The 24,343-nt window shown below is 36.5% G+C and overlaps 1 protein-coding gene across 1 annotated transcript in view; it reads left to right on the forward strand.

Annotated features, from left to right (window-relative positions):
- Positions 1-24,343, forward strand: part of SLCO1A2 (solute carrier organic anion transporter family member 1A2) — a 70,033-nt gene that overhangs the window by 31,045 nt on the left and 14,645 nt on the right. Inside the window, exons 3-11 of the mRNA XM_045828953.1 lie at positions 1,389-1,570; positions 1,912-2,025; positions 7,966-8,107; positions 12,482-12,614; positions 14,614-14,714; positions 16,797-16,943; positions 20,109-20,207; positions 20,766-20,987; positions 23,408-23,572. Of these exons, the coding sequence (XP_045684909.1) occupies positions 1,969-2,025; positions 7,966-8,107; positions 12,482-12,614; positions 14,614-14,714; positions 16,797-16,943; positions 20,109-20,207; positions 20,766-20,987; positions 23,408-23,572 (1,066 nt within the window). The 5' untranslated portion in view covers positions 1,389-1,570; positions 1,912-1,968. The remainder of the gene's footprint in view (positions 1-1,388; positions 1,571-1,911; positions 2,026-7,965; positions 8,108-12,481; positions 12,615-14,613; positions 14,715-16,796; positions 16,944-20,108; positions 20,208-20,765; positions 20,988-23,407; positions 23,573-24,343) is intronic.

The following is a 24,343-nucleotide window of genomic DNA, read 5'->3' on the forward strand; positions in this document are numbered from 1 at the left end:
AGCAAATCTATGAGGTATGCTGATACAATGTGCTCAAGATGGTTCCATAGTGCCTTGATGCTTAAAGGGACTACAGAGTCCCCCTATGTGGTAATCTTGTGTCACCAACTCCACCTCTTCTGCCCCCCAGTCAGATAGGAAAAAAAATTAGGCATTTAGAAGAGTCATGTTTAGCTATTAAAAAGAGTGAAGAGAACTTTGACATGGAAGAGAAAGAAGTTCTCTCCCTCTCTTATTGTTTGATTGGGTGAGTATATTGGGCTCAGATATTGGCAAGGAAAGATAGAAGGAAAAATGAAAGGAGAGTGAGATCCAGTTCCAAAATCATGAGAAGGAAGATGTGAGGGCGGTCGAGATGTTTACATATAATAAGAGGATAAATAATATAGATGAGGACAAAAGAAAAGTAGTTTCTGTTCATTTGAAAAATTATCCTATTTTATTGTTTCCCCCCTGAAACTAGTATCTTGTACTTGAACCGTAGTTAAGGTGATTTGCATTTTATGTGGAGATTTTAACATGAGTTCATCTGTATGACCATTTAGAATTGCCAAGAATGTTTTTAATAATGAATGGATTTCTTTTTTTTTACCTCTTATATACCAAACCATTTGTATTTGGTCATACACTGTTTAGTTCTACTCCAGTGTATTTTATTTAAAAGTTTTACCTTTCCCAATAAAAATAGAGGTTCCTTGGGATCTGGGTTTAAGTACTTTCCACAGAGCCTTACACTTCTCAAATTAGTTTATATTGTCAATAGGTCCTCTTGTTTATCTCTGCAGCCCTGTGCTTGGCACAATGACTGGCACACAGTAGAATTTCCGTATATAGTTGTATCCATGAGAGAATGGGTGAAGTGGCTATTGCCTGAAGGTGTGTAGGGGAGTGGGATTCAGCAAATCTACAGAGAGAGAGCAGTAAGGTTTTTAAAAAGTAGTGCATTCAGTTTCACTTGTTAAATGGATATTGTTCAGAGAATTTTAGTAAATTAACTCAGGAGATACTGCTAAAATCTTATTCTCTCAACCTGAAATAGATTTACTAGAATAATATTGTCATAGTGAAACACATTGGCTTTGGCACAAAATTCGTCCTATTTTCAAGACACAAAAACAGACAAAACTTTAAAAAGGTGTTAGCAAAATTTAACAGAGTAGAAGTGATCTTTTTGTTTTACATATAAAAATGTGTGACTATGTAATTGATAGATACACGTATATCCATATTTATTACATATGTAGACATATAAGTCTGCACTCATCTGCTTAGTCTTTTTCTAAACCTCATATCTTAACTTGCAACTGCAGGATCCTTTTCCAGATCATAGACTTATGTGTTATTTTTACGTAGGCTATTTCCATAATTAAAATTCCATGTCTCCCCAGGTTTCCATGAATCAGCAGTGCCCCAGAAAGTCTTTCCCTTCTTGGAACTCCAGGGAAGTATTGGAATGCAAAGAACTTGAAGAGGGAGCCTCGCCCAACAGATATTTTTGAACTTCAGCCTCGCTGAAGCAGATTTTTTGCACAAATCAAAGTTTGAATGTTCTTAAAAGAAGCATTTTCATGTAAGTCCAAAAAAGTACACTTTGGTTCTGTTTGTTTTGGCTAACGAAATGAAGTTTTGTTTTAACTACATGGCCGTTATCTTGTAAAAGGACCATAACAAATGATCTTTAATCTCATTGATGAGTAACTTGTTATTCAATGTAACTTTTTCAGTGGAAAATTAACAACTAAATCGCCTTTAACATCATTATTTTCTAGACCTGAGTCAAAAGCTTCTGAGGGATTTTTGTAATATAATGGATTCTGATCACGTTATTCAAATTCAGTATTTTCTTCAAAAGAATGATGACTTTTGATTTTGTCAGTAATTTAATATATTTTTGTCTTCTTAAAACAATAGAACTAAGAAATATCAAGATTTAAATCATAAATACTTTGGAACACTCAGAAGAGCAACATGGGAGAAACTGTGAAAATTGAAACCCATAGAATAAGAGGTTTTTCCAAGTTTAAGGTATGGCATTTTTTGGTGTGGATGTATGTATACCTACTGTATTTCTTATAACTCAGGCCTTATAAAACTGTTGGTATGTTCATGAAGTGATCTAATGTTAATGTCCTACTATCTGAAATGGTGATAATTTCTTGCTTTAATTAAGTCTGTTTTGTGACTGAGAATATCTAAATAGGGTTATTGATTAAGGCAATTTAATCAGAGATGGTTTTGAGGGACTTCCATGGAAGATGAGGTCTTAAAAATTTTCAGACACACATTATATTAGAGCAGGACTTATTTTCCTGGACCAAAAGGCTAATTAAATGCCCATCCTTCAGGGGCTTCTGGTCCAGAGGTGTGTGGGGATCTCTCCCAGAAACTGATTCCTTAGACAGAAATGCTTTGTTGATCTATATGCAGTGATTACTCCACACGATCCAGTAAAACAAATATTTACTTCAAGCTCTGGCAACACACCAGCCATTCTCTAAAAGAAAGATGCCCCCTTTGCCAGCTGTTTCTGATATCTTAACTATTTGAAGGCAAAATGCAAAAAGAATTTGCTTCACACAAAGTTTGATTTTTTTTTAAACTAAGGGATCTAGATATTTGTCTTGATTCTTCTATAGATAGTGCCTGCAAATGGTTTTTAAACTAAGACACTGACACCAATTTCCTCTCTATCAATAGTTTATTTTCTCTTTATACCTGTGTGGGGAAAATCTACACATGTGTATGAAACTGGGGAATTATGGTACAGATCTGGAAAAAGACTTTTTTCAGAAACTCCACTTTTGTTATGTTTTTAAAATTTCCCCTTAAGTCATCCCTCAATTCTCATGTCCCTCTCCTAAAACTGAGTGGTTAAAAGATAAGGATTGAGTCCCAGGCTCCCTGGGTTCCTACCTGAGTTCAACTGCTTACTTGATTCAAACTTAGACAAGTTGCTTGACCTGTTTGTGCTTTAGTTTTCTCATCTGAGCGGAGTAATAAAATACTCTTATCCCATAGGATTTTTCTTTTTACTTGAAATAATGAGTGTAATAATTGTAAAAATTCAATAAATATTAGCTATATATTGTTAATAGCATATGTTGATTAAAGTCATGTCAGGTGTTATTGATAAACAGTTTGTCTTTAATTTCTGATTACTTGGAGTTTGGCAAGATTAGACATTGTTCTGAATGTTATGGCAAAATATTGCAGCATCAGTTTATCAGGTAAAATTGAGAGGCAGTTGCTTAATAATTAGATGTGTGTGTGTGTAACAATAATGTATTTTTCAAACTGTAAATAACAAATTACAAAATTTAAAATGTGCTCTGCTTACATTGGCTTGATTATGTTAAATCTGAAGAAATCAATATTGTAAATTTATTTATTTTATATATTTATCAAATTTATCAAAATTACATTGGTTAATGAAATAGGTTTCAAGTGTACAACTTCATAGTATATCATCTCTATTGTATTGTGTTTTTGCCAGCCACAGTCTATTCTCCTTTCATTATCATTCATACCCCTCACCACCCCCTTTACCCTTTACCTGCCCCTACTCCCCTTTCCCTCTGGTAACCACCATATTGTTGTCTGTGCCTATGATTTTTTTCTTAATCCCTTTACCTTTTTCACCCAACCCTCCAACCCCAATACCTTCTGACAGCTGTCATTCTGCTCTCTGTATCTATGAATCTTTTTCTATTTTGTTTGTTTTGTTCATTAGATTCTATATATAAATGAAATTATGTGGTATTTGTCTTACTCTGACCTTTTTTTTCCTCTGAACTTTAAAATATGTTCATTAAGCAAAATTCTTTAGAAGGAGCCCTAACCTGTGTGGCTCAGATGGTTGTGCATTGTCCAGGAAAGCAAAAGGTTGTTGGTTCCATTCCTGGTCAGGGCACATATCAGGGTTGCAGGTTCAGTCCCTGGATGGGGTGCATACAAGAGGCAAATGATCAAAGTTTTTCTCTTACATAAATGTTTCTATCCCTCTCTTTCTCCTTCCCTTCCCTTCTCTATGAAAATAAATAAATAAATAAATAAATAAATAAATAAATAAAATCTTAAACATTCTTTAGAAAATATCAAAGACTGTTCTCTATATTTGTTTCAAATTCTGGAGCATTGTTAAAAAAACTAGTAGGACTAGCTCAATAAATATGGAGGTTATTTTGCACAAGACACAAGTCAGGATAAACACTAGTTGCCTTCACTCTGTAAGTAAAATCCAATAGTTTAGGTCTTCTATCTAAATGTTTTAGGAAAAAGTCATTGGGAACATGATTCATTTAGTTTCTTTCTTAAAACATTAAATAAATAAATTGCCCTACCAAACATGATCTGTACTTTATTTGATAAACTTTGCTTTTAAATACAAAACCTGAATTATAAAACAATGTGAAAATTGTTTACTCTCAATAATGTGTTCTGCAAAAATCTATAGTGTGAAGAGAGACAGAGTTTCTACAAATGGTTTCACTACAAAAGGATAAAGACTTAGAGATACGGCCATATTATCTTGTTAGCCATATAACAGTTTGACTCATATTGAGCTTGAAATGTAAATTTCTCAGGTCTTTTTCACATAATGTTGTATTCATATTTCCCCAGACATAATACAGCTAACTCTTCACTTAGGTGTATTTAATACTATTCCATTTCATATTACTTCAGCTTACTTTCAGTTCTGACCAGTTTTTCAAGATGTTTTTGAATAGTTATTTTGCCATTAATTCATTATCTTGTATTGGGTGCCTACTATTTCTGAGGCACTTACTAAACACCAAGGATATAAAGGTAAATAATAGATACAAAGGTAAATTATGTATGGTTTTTATCTTTGAACTGCTAACAATATAGTGAGGGAGGATGTTGTAGGTATCCAAACACATAAAGGCGGGGATAGAAATAGACACAGAGGAGGTTGGGAAGATCAGTGATCAAGGCTAGCTGGGGAGCAGAGAGACCAGGAAGGCTCCACAATACAAGTGATGATAGAGCTGAATTTTAAAAATTGGGTATGTATTTATCAGGATCACAAGGAAAAGGAAAACATTACAAGATGGAGGCTATCCTGTAAAAGGTGCTGGGATATAAAATGGCATGGTGAATTTTAGGAACTCTAAGTACAACATGATATCTAGGGACAAGCAACAGGATCTGATACTGAGATATACAAAGTCTGTCCAGAAGGTATCCAGCTGTGTAATATGAAAAATAGAGGCATTTATTGAAGCAGATACAAAATACAAGAAACATTGTACAAAGGACAATGATGCCTTGGTCCCCTTCAAAATAGGCACCTTGGGACCCCTCAGAGTTCTCCACATTGCCATCAGCTGCCCCATCATATTTTCCTGAATAACATTGATCATCTGAAATATCTTTCCTTTCAAAGGTGATTTTAGTTTTAGGAAAAGCCCGAAGTCACAGATCACCAAATATGGGCCGAAAGGGGGCTGAGTCACATGGATGATTTGATGTTTCACAAAAAAACTCTGCATAAGACATGATGCATGAGTAGGTACATTGTCGTGATGAAGCTGTCAATCACCAGTTGCCTATAGCTGTGGCCTTCTGAATCATCCAAATAGTTTTTATGGAGGAATGTTCAAGCTTAATGCAAAATATGATGCAGATTGGTTGCTCTACTTGCTCTGTCATTTTGAATGTGACAGCCACACAGTACACATGCTCACTCAATAGCATATATAGCTCTCACTCACTGGTACAGCGAAGTTGTCATTGTTCACACATGCACATTCCAGTCCACTCTCCTTGGCTACCAGGTTACATCAAATGTTACGAAAACTGTTATTATATTAACAATGGCTGGACTTTTTCTGGACAAACCTCATAGATAAGGCATTGTTTACCCTCTAAAAAAGTTGGATTTTTATTTATGGGATGTCACTTGAAAGTTTTAAGTAGTAAAATCACATTCTAACAATGAATGTGAATCTTATTAATCTATTTATCATATATTTACTAAGCTCAAAATTACTTGTGGTGACAGGTGCAACTGAGATAAGAGTTGGACAAGACTATTGGAGACTAAAATATGATTGTAATTGTCTCAGTTAAACTGTGCATACATTTGAGAGATTTCATCATACAGGTAACAATAAAAGCTGTGGGAATAAGTGAGATTTCCCAGAGGAGGATATATAGCAAAAAAGAATAGAGGGCACAAAGACAAAAGCCTGAAGGGTTTGGCCACAAAAAGATATGACTGGATAGTCTAGAAGGTAGGAGAAGATATAGATATGCATGGGAGGAATTTGAAGAATAAAAGAAAGATTAATGAGGCCAAATGACTCAGAGATATCAAGTTAACTGACAAGAAGAATTTGGAAATCAGGAAGTTGTCTATTACCTATTATGGAGTAGCTTCAGGAGAGACAAGACTATAGGAGAATAAAGCATGAATAAAAGGTTAAGTAGTCTAGGCAATGAGTTTAGACTTTTCCCAAACATCTTGATGGTAGCTGTGGTAGCTACCATCACAGGTAAGGAACTGTAAATATATATGTAGATATATCTTGAACATATTAATAAGCTAGGGAGGACAGAGGCAGTAAACAGTGTGGTGCTGAAAATAGAGGAGGAAGGCAATATCTGATGAATCAGGATCTCAGAAATGGGAAGAATGGATTCAAGAGCATGGGCGGGGGATTTTATTGTACAACAGAAGGAGAGACTATTCTTCTAAGATAGCAGGGAAATTAGAAGGGCAAGGATAGAGGTAAGTTAGAAGGTGAAGTTTGGTCATAAAAAGCACATGGATGGGTTGGAGCTTGAGAAACAGAAGGCTGTGAATAATCTTGAAGAGAATGCACAAGCTGCAATATAAATTGTGGGGTTGGTTCAAGATTGGGAGTGTGGGAGATGGAGGGCTAAGATTTTAGGGATTGTGTGTGCTGGTGTGTATTGACTAGTCTTCCAGGATGGAAGTGCCACCAGGAAGTATCTTTAAATAGGGCCAAAAAAAGAGCTCTGGCATAAGACTGGAGACCACCATTCATGTTGACCTAAATCTCTGTATCCCTAATGTGTTGATGTTGAAGCAGTAATTAATCTACATAATTTTACTACTGTCCAGTAATCAATGCTCCTTTTTAAAATCTTTTCCTGAAATCTAAGTCTTTTTCTTTCCAATTTAGTAAAACAATCAAAATTTTAACTTCTCATATTTTTAGTAAAACCATGCTAGGTCCTGGTGATCACAACGGTTCTATTTGTTAAAATGTCCTTTATTTTTGTTACAGGTTGTGCCAACCTGACTGCTCTCTGGAACTGTGATTCAATATATGAAAATTTATTACATTCATATTTGTTTATCATAGCAAGTACCTGTTCTGTTTAGAAACATTTTTATAATAGTTTGTAATTAAAATATTGCTTTAAATAAATTAACTGGCAGTGAACAATAATCTAGTGTATAATTTGCATATTGCTTTGAATAAGAAAGACCTTGAGCAAATTTGCAACAGAAATTATGTTTTTCTATAATGTTATGTTATTTTTTTATTAACATATATGTGTTCTTTTGTAGTACAGATAGTATTGTAGTGCTGAAGTTCTTTTTCAATCATTAGCTATATCTTATTTTAAACAACTAATTGTTTTTATGTATGTACAAGTTGATTCTATAAAATAATGAGAATACAACTGTATACTAAATTCATTATCACTAATGAATTAGCCTCACTCTGGATTTTCAAAGACAGAACATGGTCTGAAAGACCAGAAAAGCAAACCACATTAAAAGTTTCTCGCAAATTCAAGGGTTACTTAAGTTGGAGACAATCAGTCTTGTGGTGGAAGATATTCTTTCAACAGCTGGCAAACATTCAATTTAAAAATAAAGGCAGTCAACTGTACTTGAACAACAATAAAATAAAATAAATGAAAAAAATAATGTGTTCATGTTTTCTTATATTCTTTTCTCCTTAGATATTTCTACTGGCAATAACATGTGCATTTATATCCAAAACGTTATCTGGATCTTATATGAACTCTATGCTTACACAAATAGAGAGACAATTCAACATCCCGACATCACTAGTTGGATTTATTAATGGGAGCTTTGAGATTGGTAATGAATTATTCCTGTATTTCTTTTGCATTTTATCTATAGAGCTAGTCTGAATTTTATTGTCCTTATTTGTTGCTTTAGGCCATTGAATCTTACTGAATAGTATATTTTCTGAAACAGATTGAAAATCCTAGCTAATTTTGGAATATGCTTAGAAATAATTCATTTAAACATTGCTTCTGAATAACCCCTAAATATTGTCACCTATCCCACCACTGGGCATTTTACTCCAGTAGTTTTTGGTTATCTAGCATAAGTAGCTGAGTATTTATAATATTTACATTTAATGTATCATCTGATAACTCTTTCAGGCCCTGTCTTCATACTTAGGAGGTATAATCATAACAGGAAACAAAGGAATTTGTTTTCCAAAGGGAAAGGGCGAATATTTTCCTTCTCCTGTTGTTTCTGGGAGCTTGACAATTCTTTCTAAGTGCAGGGGGAGGAAAAAACTGCTTTCACATCTCTCTGAATTAAGGGAAGAAGAAAATCTATTCTTAGGTTCAGATTTTTGTGGAGGATGGGAAGATGTGAGGACAGAGAGGAAGAATGAGGGAGAGAGAGAGATTTCTCCTGTGATCATGAATGGTACCCACTAAATATGAATGGTACTCCTTTATAGTTTTGTTATGTCTTCTACTTCCTTCAAGGTAAAAATTGCCTTTAATATATTTAATCAATATCTGAAAGAAAAATCATGATTGAGGAGAGACATAACTGAAATAAATGGTATTTGATCTTGTCTCCTAGTGTTCAGCTCCCTGTATCACCTGTATGCCAGTTCCTGGTGATGGCATCAGAAATAACTCTTTGTATAATCTTTTTGTTTTCTAAAGATTTTATTTATTTATTTTTAGAGAGGGAGAGAGAGAGAGAGAGAGAGAGAGAGAGAGAGAGAGAGAGAGAGAGAGAGAGAGAGAGAGAGAAAGAAACATCAATGTGCGGTTGCTGGGTGTCATGGCCTGCAACCCAGGCATGTACCCTGACTAGGAATTGAACCTGCAACACTTTGGTTCGCAGCCCACGCACGCTCAATCCACTGAGCTACGCCAGCCAGGGCTTCTTTATATAATCTTGTGCAGACTCAGCTCATAGTCTCATGGAGGACACAAGTGCAAAAGAATAATTTTAATTGAATGCAGTCAGTTTGGTGACATAAGTATATGCAAGTTACAGGAACATGGAGCAAGGACACAACCTTTCTTAAGGAATTTAGGCTCTTGAAGGACAAGTAAGTGTTTTCAGGTGAAGAAACAGGGTTAGGTATGTGTGAATGGAATTTCAATAGAAGAAACACTAAGGTGAGGTAGCATAGTAGCTTGTGTGGGGAGCAACATTTAGCCCAATATTAATGACTGGCAAAGCTTATGGTAGAAATTACTAGGATACTAGCTGGGAGAAGCAGACTACGGTTAGCCTTGTGTGCTTGCTGCGGAACTTCCTTTTCCTTTAGGTAATGCAGAGCCACTAAGAGATTGGCAGAGGTTATTAAGATTTCTGTGCCAAGGACTCTTTGGCAATCTGATGCAATATGATCTCAGAATATTATTTTGAATAGCATAAAATAAAAACTATCAGAATAAAAGAAAACCAATTATATTGAAATACAATGATCAAAATATTAAAACAACTTGTCATATAGTAATATTTGTGCTTATTAACAGCTTAAATACAATTTCAACACTGATTTTGAAATAGTGTTGCTAGTGTTTTGAGGTATCCACAAGAACTATGGTATCATATGAAATAATTATAACTTCTATTGGTGTCAATCTGTGACAAAATCATAGGTACCATTAATACTACTATAGTTTACCTACTTTCATTGTCAAAGGTGATGCTAATGTTTAGTTAAAAGTCAGTGAAAATAAATATGAAATGCTTTTCTCACTCAAGTTCATGGAACCCATTATTTCTATCCATGGACTCCTTGGGGATTTATTGACTACAGGTTAAGATGCCTGTTTAAAGCAAACGTCAGATTTGCTTTTTATGCTTGTGGCTGTGTAGGAGAGAGATTTGAAGATGGCCAACCAGACTAGGGCAGAGAGGAATGGAGGAGGCCATGCCAAAGCCCAAGGGAGAATTATGTGGGCCTGAGTCAGGATCATATTCATAGAAATGAAGAGGGGACCACAGAAGTATTTAGGAGCTGAATTCCAGACAACTTAGTGACAGATTGGCTGTGCTGGATGAGAAAAGAGGGCGTCCTTCAGTTTACAACTTAGGCAGTGGAGTGGACAGCCGTGCTGAGACACCGCACCGGGAAGGAAAAAAGGGGAAGGAGAACATTATGGCGGTGGCTTGGGGACAATGATGAGTTCTGTTTGTGCTAGTACCAGTGAGACCTTTGGGTAGCAATGTCCACATCATAGTTAGATGAGTCTGAAGCATTGGAAAACTGTCTGGCTTGCAACTATTGATTAGTGGGTAAATAAGTGGTTGCTAAAACTAGAGAAGAGATGAGGCTATTCAGGGAGGGGATAAAGGTGATAAGTACAACAGATAAAGAATGGATTCCTGAGGTGCACAATGTTTGAGGAACAGGGAGAAGAAAGGAAACCATGAAAGTGTTAAGAAAAGAAATAGACAATTAACAGGAGAAACAGAAGAAAATAGTATTATAGATGCCAAGGGGGTAGAAATTTCACCCCCAAAATTGTCAACTGTATCAAAAGCATTAGAAACATCCAGTTAGATAAGAATAGAAAAAGTGTCCCTTTGGTTTTACAGTAAGGGGATAACTGGTAATCTTTGCCAGAACACTTCCAGCTAAAGAGTGGACTGAGAAGCTGGAAAGGAGAGAGACAGTAGTGACTTTAGGAGATAATGGCAGGAAAAGAAGTGGAATCTGTGAATACAGATGAGTATCAGGGTGGAGGGAAACTAAGGGACATCTGTAACTACAATGCTGTATAGAGAAAGAGACTTACAATATATGAGAAAGGCTTTACTTATTGGAGTAAGTTTCTGGAGAGAACGAAAGTGCCCAGGTGGTTTGTTTGATCTTGGGTATCCAGAGAGACATCCCAGTCTCTGAAATGAAGAAACATGGTAAGGACATAAGGTGGGAGACTCAGACATCTTCATGTTGGATTGCCCCAGATTTCTTGACAAAGGAGAAAATATTAGGTATAGAAAGTGAGTGGTGAGAGGTAGCTTGAGGAGAATGATGAAGATCTGAAATAGTTGCTGAGGGGATAAGGAAAGGTAATTTACGGATGCCAATAAAATATAAATTGCCTCTCCTTTTGAGAACAGGTATGGATTTTAAACAGAGGCCTTCTGGAGACAACACCCCTAACACAGATGGCTTTGATAATGGAGATATTATTTATTTATTCAATTGAAGTAAAATTGACACTCAATTTTATATTAGTTTCAGGTGTACAACAATGATTTGACACTAGTAGATGCTGAGAAATGATCATTAATAAACCTAGTTATCAGATGATGAAGATTTTAGGAACCTGGAGCAGTCAGCTATGGCTATGGAGGTGGTGCATTGTATTAAAAATAATGTAGGGCTGATGTCTCTTCTGTTTACAAGGCAGACTAGAAAGAAATAGATATGGAAAGAAAAGTTTTCAAAATATACAACATCACTTAGACAAATTATTAACTCCTTTAGAAAAGTTTAAAAAAATTTTATAATCCATAAGCTCATTGCAGACATTCTTTATACACAGTAAGATCAGGGTAAATATGTATTGATTATTGAATGAAAAATGTACAGTTTGAGAATGTACCCATATGTTTGACTCTTTCAGGTCTTTACTCCATCCTTTTCAAGGGCTGGTCCATAATAACAGGGCCTGCCCCATTAATTTCTTTACCCCAAATCTTTATTCTAAGACATGGGTATAAATTTTTAACTGAGGTATTCTAACACCAGTGGGGAAAGTGGGGAATCCACTATTTTTTACTTCTAAGGAAAAAACTAGAAATAAACATAGTTCTCTGGCTTGGTTATGTTGACCAATATAAAGTTTTTTTTGAATCGTAAGTTAGAACACACATATCTATCTAAATCTGACTTTTGCTTCTTTTTTCAAACATAGGAAAACATTATAATAGTCCACAGAGCAGGCATGGAGGGAGAGGCCAGAAATGACGTTTGGTCTGACACCTCTTTTGCATTCCATTTCTTAGGCTACATAGTCACAAATAGCACCTTTAAAATTTCCCAGAACTGTTCTTCAATACCTTCCACACTGGCTTCCCTTTCTCTGTCCCTTTTAATGGTCAGTATTGCACAGAGATCTGTTCATGTATCTTTCAACATCAGGAAATGCAAACGATTGAATGAAGCTGTTCATTAAGCCATTGTACATACTTACTAAAATATATATTTTTGTCTCATTTTTCCCCTAGGAAATCTTTTTTTGATTGTATTTGTGAGTTATTTTGGAACCAAATTGCATAGGCCCATAATGATTGGTGTTGGATGTGTGGTTATGGGCCTAGGGTGTTTCTTACAGTCTCTACCTCATTTCCTCATGGACCGGTAAGCGTTCAGTCTTATGACCTTTGGGGTTCAGTTTTCAACTGCAGGACATGAATTGTGAAATTCCTTTTCTGGAAACAATGCTTCCCCGCAGCACAGAACAGTGTAATGGAAATCAGAAGACGCAGATTCTTTTCCACCCGTCTGTTTCACGCTCTGGGCTGCCTTGCTCCCGCTACATAGTCACATACATTTTGTTAGTCTATGACATAGAGATCTGGGGCACCTCTTTGATGAAACTGTGTCTGATGTAAAGATTTTTAGGACCTTGCAAAGTTTGAAATTACCACTTTCTTGGGGCTATTTAGACCCTTTTAATCACAATGAGGTTCTGTTTAATTGTAGGTCAGCAAGAGACAGACCAGTCTGAAGTTTGATTTGATTTCAATTTTTACTAAAGTAACAGGTGTACAAAGTTGTAAAAATAAAATTATGTTGAAAGCCTCATATTGAAAAGAGCCATCCCCTGCCCCTTGCCCTTGCCCACGTCACTGCTTTCCCGAGGCAGTGGCTCACAGCGTTTCATCCCTTCTTCTGCTCACCTCCATGTTTCTAACGAAATGTTCTTTGTCTTAATTGTTGATACTTTAGTGTTATGTCATATGTACTGACTTCCTACTATAAAACCTAATTTACTCTTTCCAAGTATATGGCTGTGTCAATATTTTATCATTCATTACATGTCACTTTTTATTTTCCCTGGATATAATAATTGCCTTATTTTTTATTTGATTCACTTTCTTTTTATCTCTTACCAAACTTTCCACTGGTAGGGCAACATCTTCTCAATATGTTCATGCATATCAGATGGTTTCAATTCTGTCTAACAGAAGATACCTCTTCTGTACCACCAACTCTCTGTGTACAATCCAAATGGGAACTCTCTAGGCCTGCTACATGGCGGCTTCCTTAAAATGTTCCCTCACCATTATCCTTGGGAATTTGCTTTGCCTCTTTCCTCTATTCAGCTACTTATTTCCTAGGTATCATATCTTCTGCTTTTTTTTTTAACTTTCACTTCTTCTTGTGGAAAATATTGTCTAATAGATGTTTGAAAAAGTACTTAAAGGAAGTAAAAAATTTAATGCCTCAAACAGCTGACAGTATTCTTACTCTACCCCCACACTTGGTTGATAGTTTGGCTGGTATAGAACTTTCGGTTAGAAATATTTTCCCTAGGAACTTTGAAGCTGGCTTCCGCACCTCTGCACCTGTGTCCTCTGGTAACCACCACACTTCTGTCTGTCTGTTCGATTTTATATTCCACATATGAGTGAAATCATATGGTTCTTAGCTTTTTCTGACTGATGTATTTCTCTTCGTGTAATTTGCTCATGGTCCATCCATGTTGTCACAAATGGTAGCATTTCATCTTTTTTTTATGGCTGAGTGGTACTCCATGGTATACATGCAGCACATCTTCTTTATGCCACTCTCTATCAAGGGACTTTTTGTTTTTTTCCATGTCTTGGCCACCATGACTAATGCTGCCATGAACCTAGGGGTGTGTACATATTTGCGAATACATGTTTTTAAAATTTTCAGGCAGATACCCAGAAGAGGCATTGCTCTGTCATATGGTAACTCTGTTCTTAAGTTTTTGAGGAACCTCCATACCATTGTCCATAGTGGTTGTGCCAGTTTACATTCCCACCAGCAGGGAATGAGGGTTCCTTTCTCTCCACAACCTTTTTTTAAAATATTTTTATTTATTTATTTTTAGAGAGGGAAGGGAAGGAGAAAGAGAGAGAGAGAGAGAGAAACATCAATGTGCAGTTGCTGGGGGCTGTGGCCTGCAACCCAGGGATGTACCCTGACTGGGAATCAAACCTGCAACACTTTGGTTCGTAGCCTGCACTCAATCCACTGAGCTACGCCAGCCAGGGCCCTCTCTCCACAACCTTTGTAACACTTGTTATTACTTGTCTTGTTGAGAGTCACCATTCTAACAGGCGTGGGGTTTTCCTAACATAATCATGTTGCCCCTGTGTTCTTCCAGGTATGAATATGAATCTACGGTTTTGGGCAATTTGTCCTCAAACAGTTTCTTGTGTGCTGAAAATGGAACCCAGATTTTCAGACCAACCGAAGATCCATCAGGTTGTTGACTTCATTTTATTGTTTTCTGTTCATTGAATTTGTAACTAAACACGTGCAGCTGAGGGGTTTGAATGAGTTACTGGGTTTGATTAAGTGACTACGATAAATGAACAAAAGACGTTTTCTTATTTTTCAGAGTATTTTTGGAATCAGATCCCAGAAAGGAATAAGAGTGGCTAATAATAGAGAATGTTATTCCTATATATTTGAATATACTTATTAAGACTTCTTTGTCTATTCTTTAAAATAGTTATTTAAAAATAAGTCAAAGACATCCACCAAGGGTCACCATAGAGTTAATTCCATAGAGGAAAACATCTTAGAAGAATGAATTTATATTGCTAACTTATTCTATACAAGGATAGATAAAAGATATAGAAACAAAGTCCTAAAGATCTACTATATCACTGATCTTCTAGAGCAGAACAGAGAGAGCAGGACATACACCATAGTTCTGTACTCTTTTCTTTCTACGGAACTAGGAATTGTGTTTATTTCCTTTCTTTATCAGAGATACTGCTCTACAGTAGTGGTGCTGCCTCTAGTGTTCTGTAACCCCAGGCGCAAACATGCAGGCAAGCAGGTGGGCCTCTGGCCCTTCCTATGCTAAGGGACCTATATAATCTGGTGATACTTGGTCTGGAGGTGACTCTGTTGATTTAATTCTGAACAGAACTTCTCTTCCTGTGTTGAGGACATTTTTGTCTTTTTGCTGGATTCATATCAGTGCAAGTTACAGTGGTCCCCAAGGCTGGGAATTTCACTGCCAGCGTGGAATCAGAGGGACCCAAAAGAGTTTCAAGGAGTATAAGAAAGCAGTCTCAGAAACTATAAGCCCAAGGAATCCCTTGGGGAAACAAAGAAAAACGGTGACATCAGCAGCAGCCTATGCCCTCTTCTTGAGCAGGTTTCTGCCAAAGGCTGACTTAGGTCCTGTTTCTGTTTTTTGTTGTTGTTGTTGTTTTAAGTTTAAAAAAAAAATCTGCATTGTAGCAGATAAATTAAAAGCTTCCCAGTCTGCTGAATTTCAGGAAAGTGTGTTAACTCTTTGATCACCTAGTAGTTTCAGTTTTGCTCTCAAGTAGGCCTAGAGTTTGCCATCATCTCTAGACACAAATCACTGTATTTACTCCAGAAAAAAATATGAATATCCAGAAATGGAGTATTCTAGACTGGAAGTGACTGAGAGATAGACCTCCCCCCAAATTTTCAGACCCAGCTGTGCTCAAGACCCTCAAATCCGTGTGTAGCACCTGGCCAGGCTATAGTAGATGAGAATAAATTGTAATTCACTTTCCTGAAAACGTGACTCTACAGAGTATCTTCCTTGGCAGCTATTTTTGCTTAGAATAGAAATGGCTAAGTCTTCAGAGATTTGCCTGTCTTTCTCCCTTTTAGTTCTCTTTGGCTTCATTTTTTGTTATTCTATTAGGTAGCTGCCACTCCAATATTTCAGGTGAATTTCTTTATCAAAACTTATTTGGTGGTTCCAGTACAGAGTAGACTCTACAGAGAAAATGTGGTTAATACTCAGTTAAGTATTTTTAGTGTCTGTAAAGTAATTTCAGCTGTAGAGAATTCAAACTTTAGTGAGACTCTTTTAAATCTTATGTATAGTATCAATTCAAAGGAGGGATATTTGTGTATTTTTATTCCTTTACACTTAGTATAGAAATGGGGTAGCACACATAGCAGCTAACTAGGTCACGAAGTTGTTGGCAAACTGGTTTTCTGTAGGGAAAAATAGCTCTAATTTTTAGTGTTTTCCAATTTTTCTGTTGTAAATAATCCCATTAAACTACCAAATGTATTGTCACTAAGCACTGGTAGTTCAATGAATAGTATACCCATCTCTTCCGACCAAGTAGGAAATGGCTCCAGCACACTAATTGCGCTTCACCATACCTAAGTACTCTCAGAAAATGCAAGAGGCATGACATTGTGAGTCACTCCTGGCATAGTAATATAAATCATTTACGAGGTGAAACGCTTACCAAAAACTTAGAGTTACAGTTATACTTACAGATTAATAGTTTACTATCAAAATACTAATGTAATGTCTTTTTTTTTCTTTCAATGCAGAGTGTGTGAGGGAAGTTAAATCATTAATGTGGGTGTATGTACTAGTAGGAAATGTGGTACGTGGAATTGGTGAAACTCCCATCATGCCTTTGGGTATTTCCTACATCGAAGATTTTGCCAAATCTGAAAACTCTCCTTTATATATTGGTGAGTTTGAAAATCTGCCTTAACCTCCTCTCAGGGCAGTTAAGTTCCTCGAGGAAGGATATTAGTTATTTATTTGGACTTGTATTGCTTTACAGAATGACGAACAGAGTACTTTGGCACAGTTGGTTATCAATAAAAGTTTCTTAAATGGAACAATTACATGCTAACTCCAAATAAGCCACTTTGCTAAATCTGCTTTTTGCTCTTGAAAATATCACTAATCCAGTGTGCCCCAGGAGCTCTCTTTGACTCCTCCATTGCTTTGGCGCCACTCTACACCCAATCTGTTAAGAGATTACCAATGTTTTCTTGAAAATATCCCTTATATTCATAACTTTTCTTATTATATTATGTTTATTTTTTGTTTGAGTCTTCATTACTTCACTTGTATATTGTCATAAGTTTTTATTGGTCATTTTATTTCTAGTATTTTCTTTTATTATTTTCTTTTTTAACCTTTTTAAAAATATATTTTATTGATTATGCTATTACAGTTGTCCCATTACCCCTCTTCATTCCCCTCCACCCTGCACACCCTCTCCCACCCACATTATCCCGCTTTAGTTCATGTCCATGTGTCATAAGTTCTTTAGCTTCTACATTTCCCATACTATTCTTGCTTCCCCCCTGTCTATTTTCTACCTACCATCTATGCTACTTATTCTCTGTACCTTTTCCCCCTCTCTCCTCCTCCCACTCCCCTGTTGCTAACCCTCCATGTGATCTACATTTCTGTGGTTCTGTTCCTGTTCTAGTTGTTTGCTTAGGTTGTTTTTGTTTTTGTTTTAGGTGTGGTTGTTGATAATTGTGAGTTTGCTGTCATTTTACTGTACATGTTTTTTATCTTCTTTTTCTTAGATAAGTCCCTTTAACATTTCATATAATAAGGGCTTGGTGATGATGAACTCCTTTAACTTGACCTTATTTAAGAAGCACTTTATCTGCCCTTCCATTCTAAATGAAAGCTTTGCTGGATAGAGCAATCTGGGATGTAGGTCCTTGCCTTTCATGACTTGGAATACTTCTTTCCAGCCCCTTCTTGCCTGCAAGGTCTCTTGAGAAATCAGCTGACAGTCTGATGGGAACTCCTTTGTAGGTTACTGTCTCCCTATCTCTTGCTGCTTCTAGGATTCTCTCCTTCATTTTTACCTTGGATAATGTAATTATGATGTGCCTTGGTGTGTGCCTCCTTGAGTTCAACTTCTTTGGTACTCTCTGAGCTTCCTGGATTTCCTGGAAGTCTATTTCCTTTGCCAGATTGGGGAAGTTCTCCTTTATTATTTGTTCAAATAACTTTTACACTTGTTGCTCTTCTTCTCCTTCTGGTACCCCTATGATTTGGATGTTGGAACATTTAAAGATGTCCTGGAGGTTCCTAAGCCTCTCCTCATCTTTTTTAATTCTTATTTCTTCATTCTTTTCTGATTGGTTGTTTCTTTCATCCTTCTTGTCCACTCCATTGATTTGAGTCCCAGTTTTCTTCCCATCACTGTTGGTTCCCTGTGCATTTTCCTTCATTTCACTTAGCGTAGCCTTCATTTTTTCATCTAATTTGTGACCAAATTCAACCAATTCTGTGAGCATCCTGATCACCAGTGCTTTGAACTGTGCATCTGATAAGTTGGCTATCTCTTGGTTGCTCAGTTGTATTTTCTGTGGAGCTTTGATCTGTTCTTTTGTTTGGGCCAATTTTTTTGTCTTGTCGTGCCTGTTTCATATTAGGGGCAGAGCCTTAGGTGTTCACCAGGGCGGGGCAACCCAGTCGCTGGGTTGTGACTCTGTATGTGGCGGGGGGGGGGGCGGTCTGAGAGGGGACAATGGTGCTTGCTCCACTGTGTCAGATTTCAGTCCCTTCTGCTGCTTCCCCCAAGAAAACTGGGCCTTTCTGGTGCTAATTCCCACGTGGGTGGGCTTATGCACATTCCAGGACCCTGTGGGTCTTTCCAACAACCTCTCCTGTGAGTCTGGGAGTCCCTCCCTGCACCTCAACCCCCACAGGTGTTTTCAATCAGTGCCCCAAGGCTCTATTTCCCAGTGCTGGTATCCTGGGTTGCACACAGTGCCTTGCTTCACAATCGCTGCTTCGCTGGGTCTGCGGGTTGTCACCCTGTGCCCAGGGTCTGCCAGCCACCACCTGCGCTCCCAGAATCCGCTCACTATGGTCTTGCCTGCCTGGGATGCCTTATGCACCCAGTCCTACTGCTCTTAGTGCCGCGACCCCTCTCTGCCTGCCCGCGGGACTCTGCCCCTCCTACTGGTCTGGATGAACATGTCTATTTTAACTCCTTGGTTGTCTGACTTCCATACAGGTTAATTTTCTGTTAGTTCTGGTTGTTATTCTATTTCTAAATTATTGTTGTCCCTATGTTCATTGTGCAAGGAGGCATGGTGTGTCTACCTACACCTCCATCTTGGCTGGAAGTCTATTATTTTCTTATAAACATTCTCAAAGTAGTTTGTTCTCAAACATTTCTCAAACACTGCTTTAATCATATTTTCTCTCCCATGTTCATGAAACATACTGGTTCTTTACTAAATCTGATACCTCCACTTACTATGCAAGCTCTGTACTCAATTTATCTAGTTTCCTATATAGTTTCACTTCATCACCATCTCTCTATACTGGTCAGGTTTTATCATTATTTACCTGTCTTCATACTTTTGATTGTTTTCTTAAAATTTTCTTTTATAAAATCCATCACTGTCATCTCCCACAAGAGTCAACTTAAAACACATCATCTTATGTTGTCTTCTAATCTTCTCAATATTTTTAATTTATTATGTATAACTTGGATATATTCTTTAGTTAATTCATCTGTTGCTTATAAAATCATAACTTTGAGTACAGCAACATTTTGTTATTAACGTGGACAGAGCTTTTAAAAACCAGAAAAGACAAAGAGGGTGAGAGAAGATTAAACAGAATTATACTTAATCAAAATAGATTAAAATGTTTAAGAATCATTACCCCAAATAACTTTTGGCAGCTTTTGAAAACTCACTAAGTTCATAATAATCTTTTTCAGTGTTTTTCTTACAAGATGAATGTATAAGGCAAACATATCTAAAGCAACAGTAATTCAGTTTTTAGATTCTTTGTGGAATTAGAACTCTTTATGTGGATATATAACTATACTCTAACTTTTTATTTTCCTTTGTCTTTAGGGTTTGTAGAAACAGGAGCTATCATTGGTCCTTTGTTTGGACTTCTGTTAGCATCATTCTGCGCAAATATTTATGTTGACATAGGATCTGTAAACACAGGTAATTCATTAAAACGAATTTGTACAGTGCCCGAGCACACCAGGCAACTTCCAGTGTGCTATCGCAGTTCATTGTTTCTTTACTGACCTTCAGTTAGATAGGTTAACTACAGTTTGCGGGAGTGAAAACTAAAGTGGAGTCATTTAAATAATTTTAAACGTTCTAGTGAGCAGGAGAACTAGATACTGAACTTCTGACTCAAAAGTCAGTGCTGTTTCTACTGAGCCATGACCATCTTTCTTGTTTTCAAAAGATTTAGGCATACAGATTTGAATTTCTTTCAATTGAGCAATCATTTCTGGATAAATAAATAGGCTTCATAGTTATTTAGTAAGTACCTGTTTATAAATTCCTTACACAATATAACAGATCTTCAAACAAATTTATTGCTGGATAATATCGTAACACTATGCATCGTCAGACAATTTTTATGAATGTCTGAATTTTATGTAAACTCCATACTTGGACAGAAACTGAGAATAATAATTTAAAATATTTTTCTGCAGTGCATATAGAAAATGATGACTAAAGCTAATGGAATATGTATATTTTTTACAGATGACCTGACCATAACTCCCACTGATACCCGCTGGGTTGGCGCGTGGTGGTTTGGCCTTTTGATTTGCGCAGGAGTGAACGTGCTCACTGCTGTTCCCTTTTTCTTTCTGCCCAAAACGCCTGCCAAGGAAGGAGCAAAGGATGATGCTAACATCAGTAAAAATGACAGAGAAGATAAACAGAAAGAAGAGGCCAAGAAGGAAAATGATGGAATCACCAAAGGCAAATATAAAATTTTTAAATACTACATAATTTACTTTTGATTTTATATAAATGTGTCTGTGTTTTAGTCCAGCACTGTATCATGCTAGGCTGTATTAGGGCAATTCATCACTAACGGTCAGTAGTACCTGACTAGTCTGATTCTTCCATGCTACTACTTGGAAATGAACAATATATTTGGAAACTGAATTATCTCAGATGAGGATTCATATACAATTTTATAACAATCTGGGCACTCAAGCAATTTATTTATTTATTTATTTACTCAGTCCCATTTACATTAAAGGTCTAATTATTTTTTAAAAAGAAATTCAAACTAGAACAAAAGGAGAAAAAAATACACTAATCCAAATAAGAGTATAGTTCTGAGACCAAAAATGTTAGTTTAGCTGTGAGATTCCTGGAAGTTAAGCCAAAAAAAGAAAATGTGACAGGTCATGTAATTCTATATATTTGAGAGAAAGAAGAACAACTGTTTTTGAAGAGAAAATCTTTCCCAAGTAACAAACTGCAAAAAACAAGTAATTGTTATGTGATGTATACTATAGGTGATATCGAACCAGTTGTTTCCTAGCAAATGCAGAAGCATATTTCATTTAACAATACCTTTTTCTTTGGTATAGGTCGTCAATAGAAGCTCAAAGGGTGATTTACAGAAGGTATTTCTGTGGGGAACTAAGTTAAGAGAGTCTAAGTATGTGCTATTTAAGAACACTGATTTTAAAACTTGGTTACATACTGTAATCACCTGAGAAATTTTTAAAATTCCTGATGCCTGGAATGTTTATCATTCCCAAGACCCAATTTAATTAGTATGAGCATTTAATTAATATGGCCTGGGCCTTGGAATTCTTAAGGAGTGTTCATTTAGAAGGTAGGGAAGGGCTAAGTTTCCTTATCCATAAAATTTAGTTAATAATAGTAGTTATAGCATTGTTGTGTGAGGGTAAAAAAGTATTTAGGCACATATTACTATTATCACTGTTAGTAGTATCAGTATTACTATTGTTGATGCTGTTACTTCTACATCACCCATAAATTATAATACCAATTTGCACAGACTTTTTATTAACAATTACAAATTCACTTAAACCACAATTGAACATAATTTAATATTTTCTGGATCATTAGGAGCCAATTCAGAATCTTGCAAATTCTTAGTCATCACGATTATATCGCAACTCTTCTCAAAGGAATGATACAGACTGAGAGAGGATATTAACATAGAATATGTCTGTGGCCTGTCAGGTCATTTTTCAAAACTAGGAAAGAGCTTAGCTTAGTAAGCATATATCATGTGCTTAGCTCACAGCATATATCAACAGAAAAGAGTTTAAAATGCTGAGACTCTTCTGTGAGAACAGGGATGTCAACAAAATGGGTGACTTAAAACTCTTCAAAGACCTCTGAACACAAGTCTCATCCCTGCTATGTATTTTATTCCTAAATATGAATTCTACCACCAGAATTAATTTCTTCCCACAAATGCTTTATTGATACTTTGTTCCAGAATGCACTTTTAAGCAGTTTATTAAGCAAACCAGGTTAATGCAGAATAAGCAGGGTAATTAAGACAGAAAACATGAAGAGAAGGAAAGTAAAAAAGAAACTGTAAGTGAGACTTGGACACCAAATGGCAACAGTGTGACTACTTCCCAGAGCACTTCCTGGAGATGGGCTACAAATCTGGCTTCGAGTTTTGTCAGTGCACATAAGCAGGGACAAGTTTTGATTAAATTATTTATGCAGCCCTTAGCATGTGTCTAATGAATCAGGATCTTAGGGAATGGGTCCTGGAATTTGGTATTTTAAAAGATACCCAAGTAACTGGTTTTAAGCACATTTTGTTGTGAACCATTGACAGAACCACCAAAACTGATGTTTTGAAGAAACAAAGAAACACCTGGTACTTGAGAAAATTTATATCCCATGAATTCCCAAATGTTTATTTATCAATATTTTAAATGTTCAGGACTGATAATATCAATATCAGAGTGTGAACTTTTTTATCAAATTGATTTTCTTCCAGACTTTAGAGAGATTAGAATAAGCATCTTCCATACCAGATAATCTCTAGGGAAGAGAGGATATTAATAGAAGGTGAAAGAGGAAGATAAAAGGAAATAATATGAATACTGCAATATTTTGGTCACTTTATAGTTTTTCCTTAAGACACAATAGTAAATTAGTGAAAACAAAACTATTGTGTTGTGGTACCTACATAGTCAACTGTGTCACTGATTGTAAGAAGGTCCCCCAAACAATGACATAACTTCAGCTTTTAAGGGGTAAAACAATTTAACAATATGTGCATTATAAAACAGGAAAACAATTTGGAGGGGAAGTTGATGTTTCAGAGAAAGTCAATCATAAAATGCAAAGTCGAATTAGTTTGACACCGTTGCTTTCTTTCATTTCAGATTTTTTACCATTCATGAAAATTCTTTTTTGCAACCCAATTTACATGCTTTTTATATTAGTAAGTGTGATACAGTTTAATGCATTTGTTAATATGATGTTCTTTATGCCTAAATATCTGGAACAGCAATATGGAAAATCAACTTCTGATGCAGTCTTTCTAATTGGTATGTTTGTTCTTCTCTGCATTCGTAGTTCATTCTCCTCCTCTCCTCCCCCTCCCCCACCCATGAAATGGTAATCAGAGTGAGGATGCATCTAGGGAACTCCTAAATTATAATCTGTTAGGATATTTCTGTCTCTGGTACATTTCTTCCTTCTGTTCTCCAATGAAATTGGCAAAGGGTAGGTAGGAAGAGAAAGCCTGGCTTTCTTCTCTGTTCTCTCTCTCTCCAGTCAGAACGCGAATTCAAAATATTTGTGGAAATCTTGAATAATGCACAAATTAGATACAATTTTCAGATAAGCAATCCATTAATGAAAAAAAGGAAGGCAAGGGTTAATTCATTAGGAGTGTTTTACTTTCAAGATTTTACTCTTGGCTCCTAGTCATGAATTCCAAGCCCCCCGTGCTCCCCCTGGTGGTTCAAGGTGTTTCTGTAGCCCCCAAACCACCCCTTCCCACCCCTGCACTGCCTCCCACACAAACAGGTTTCTTCAGGGATCTTTTTACAGTTTTGAAAGTGAATTTCCTAGATTATCTCCATCCACATGGCCTACAGTGTTTGTGAATAGTTCAGGTACCTGGTGCCCACCTTAGCCATACCAAATCCGAGATTCCAGTGCAGGAGTCTAGGATGGATTTTTAACAACCTCTCCCAAGGATATGATCCAGTCAGCAGAGGCTGACAAGGAAGAATACAGCCTCAGGCTGTATCTTCCTTTTTCTTCTTTTTCCCTTTTTGCAGGCAGGTGTAGGTAGTAGCAGCAGTAGCCGC

The sequence above is a fragment of the Phyllostomus hastatus genome, unplaced genomic scaffold, assembly GCF_019186645.2.
Source record: "Phyllostomus hastatus isolate PE091 unplaced genomic scaffold, TTU_PhHast_1.1 phas_scaffold_93, whole genome shotgun sequence".
NCBI classification, from domain to species: Eukaryota; Metazoa; Chordata; class Mammalia; order Chiroptera; family Phyllostomidae; genus Phyllostomus; species Phyllostomus hastatus.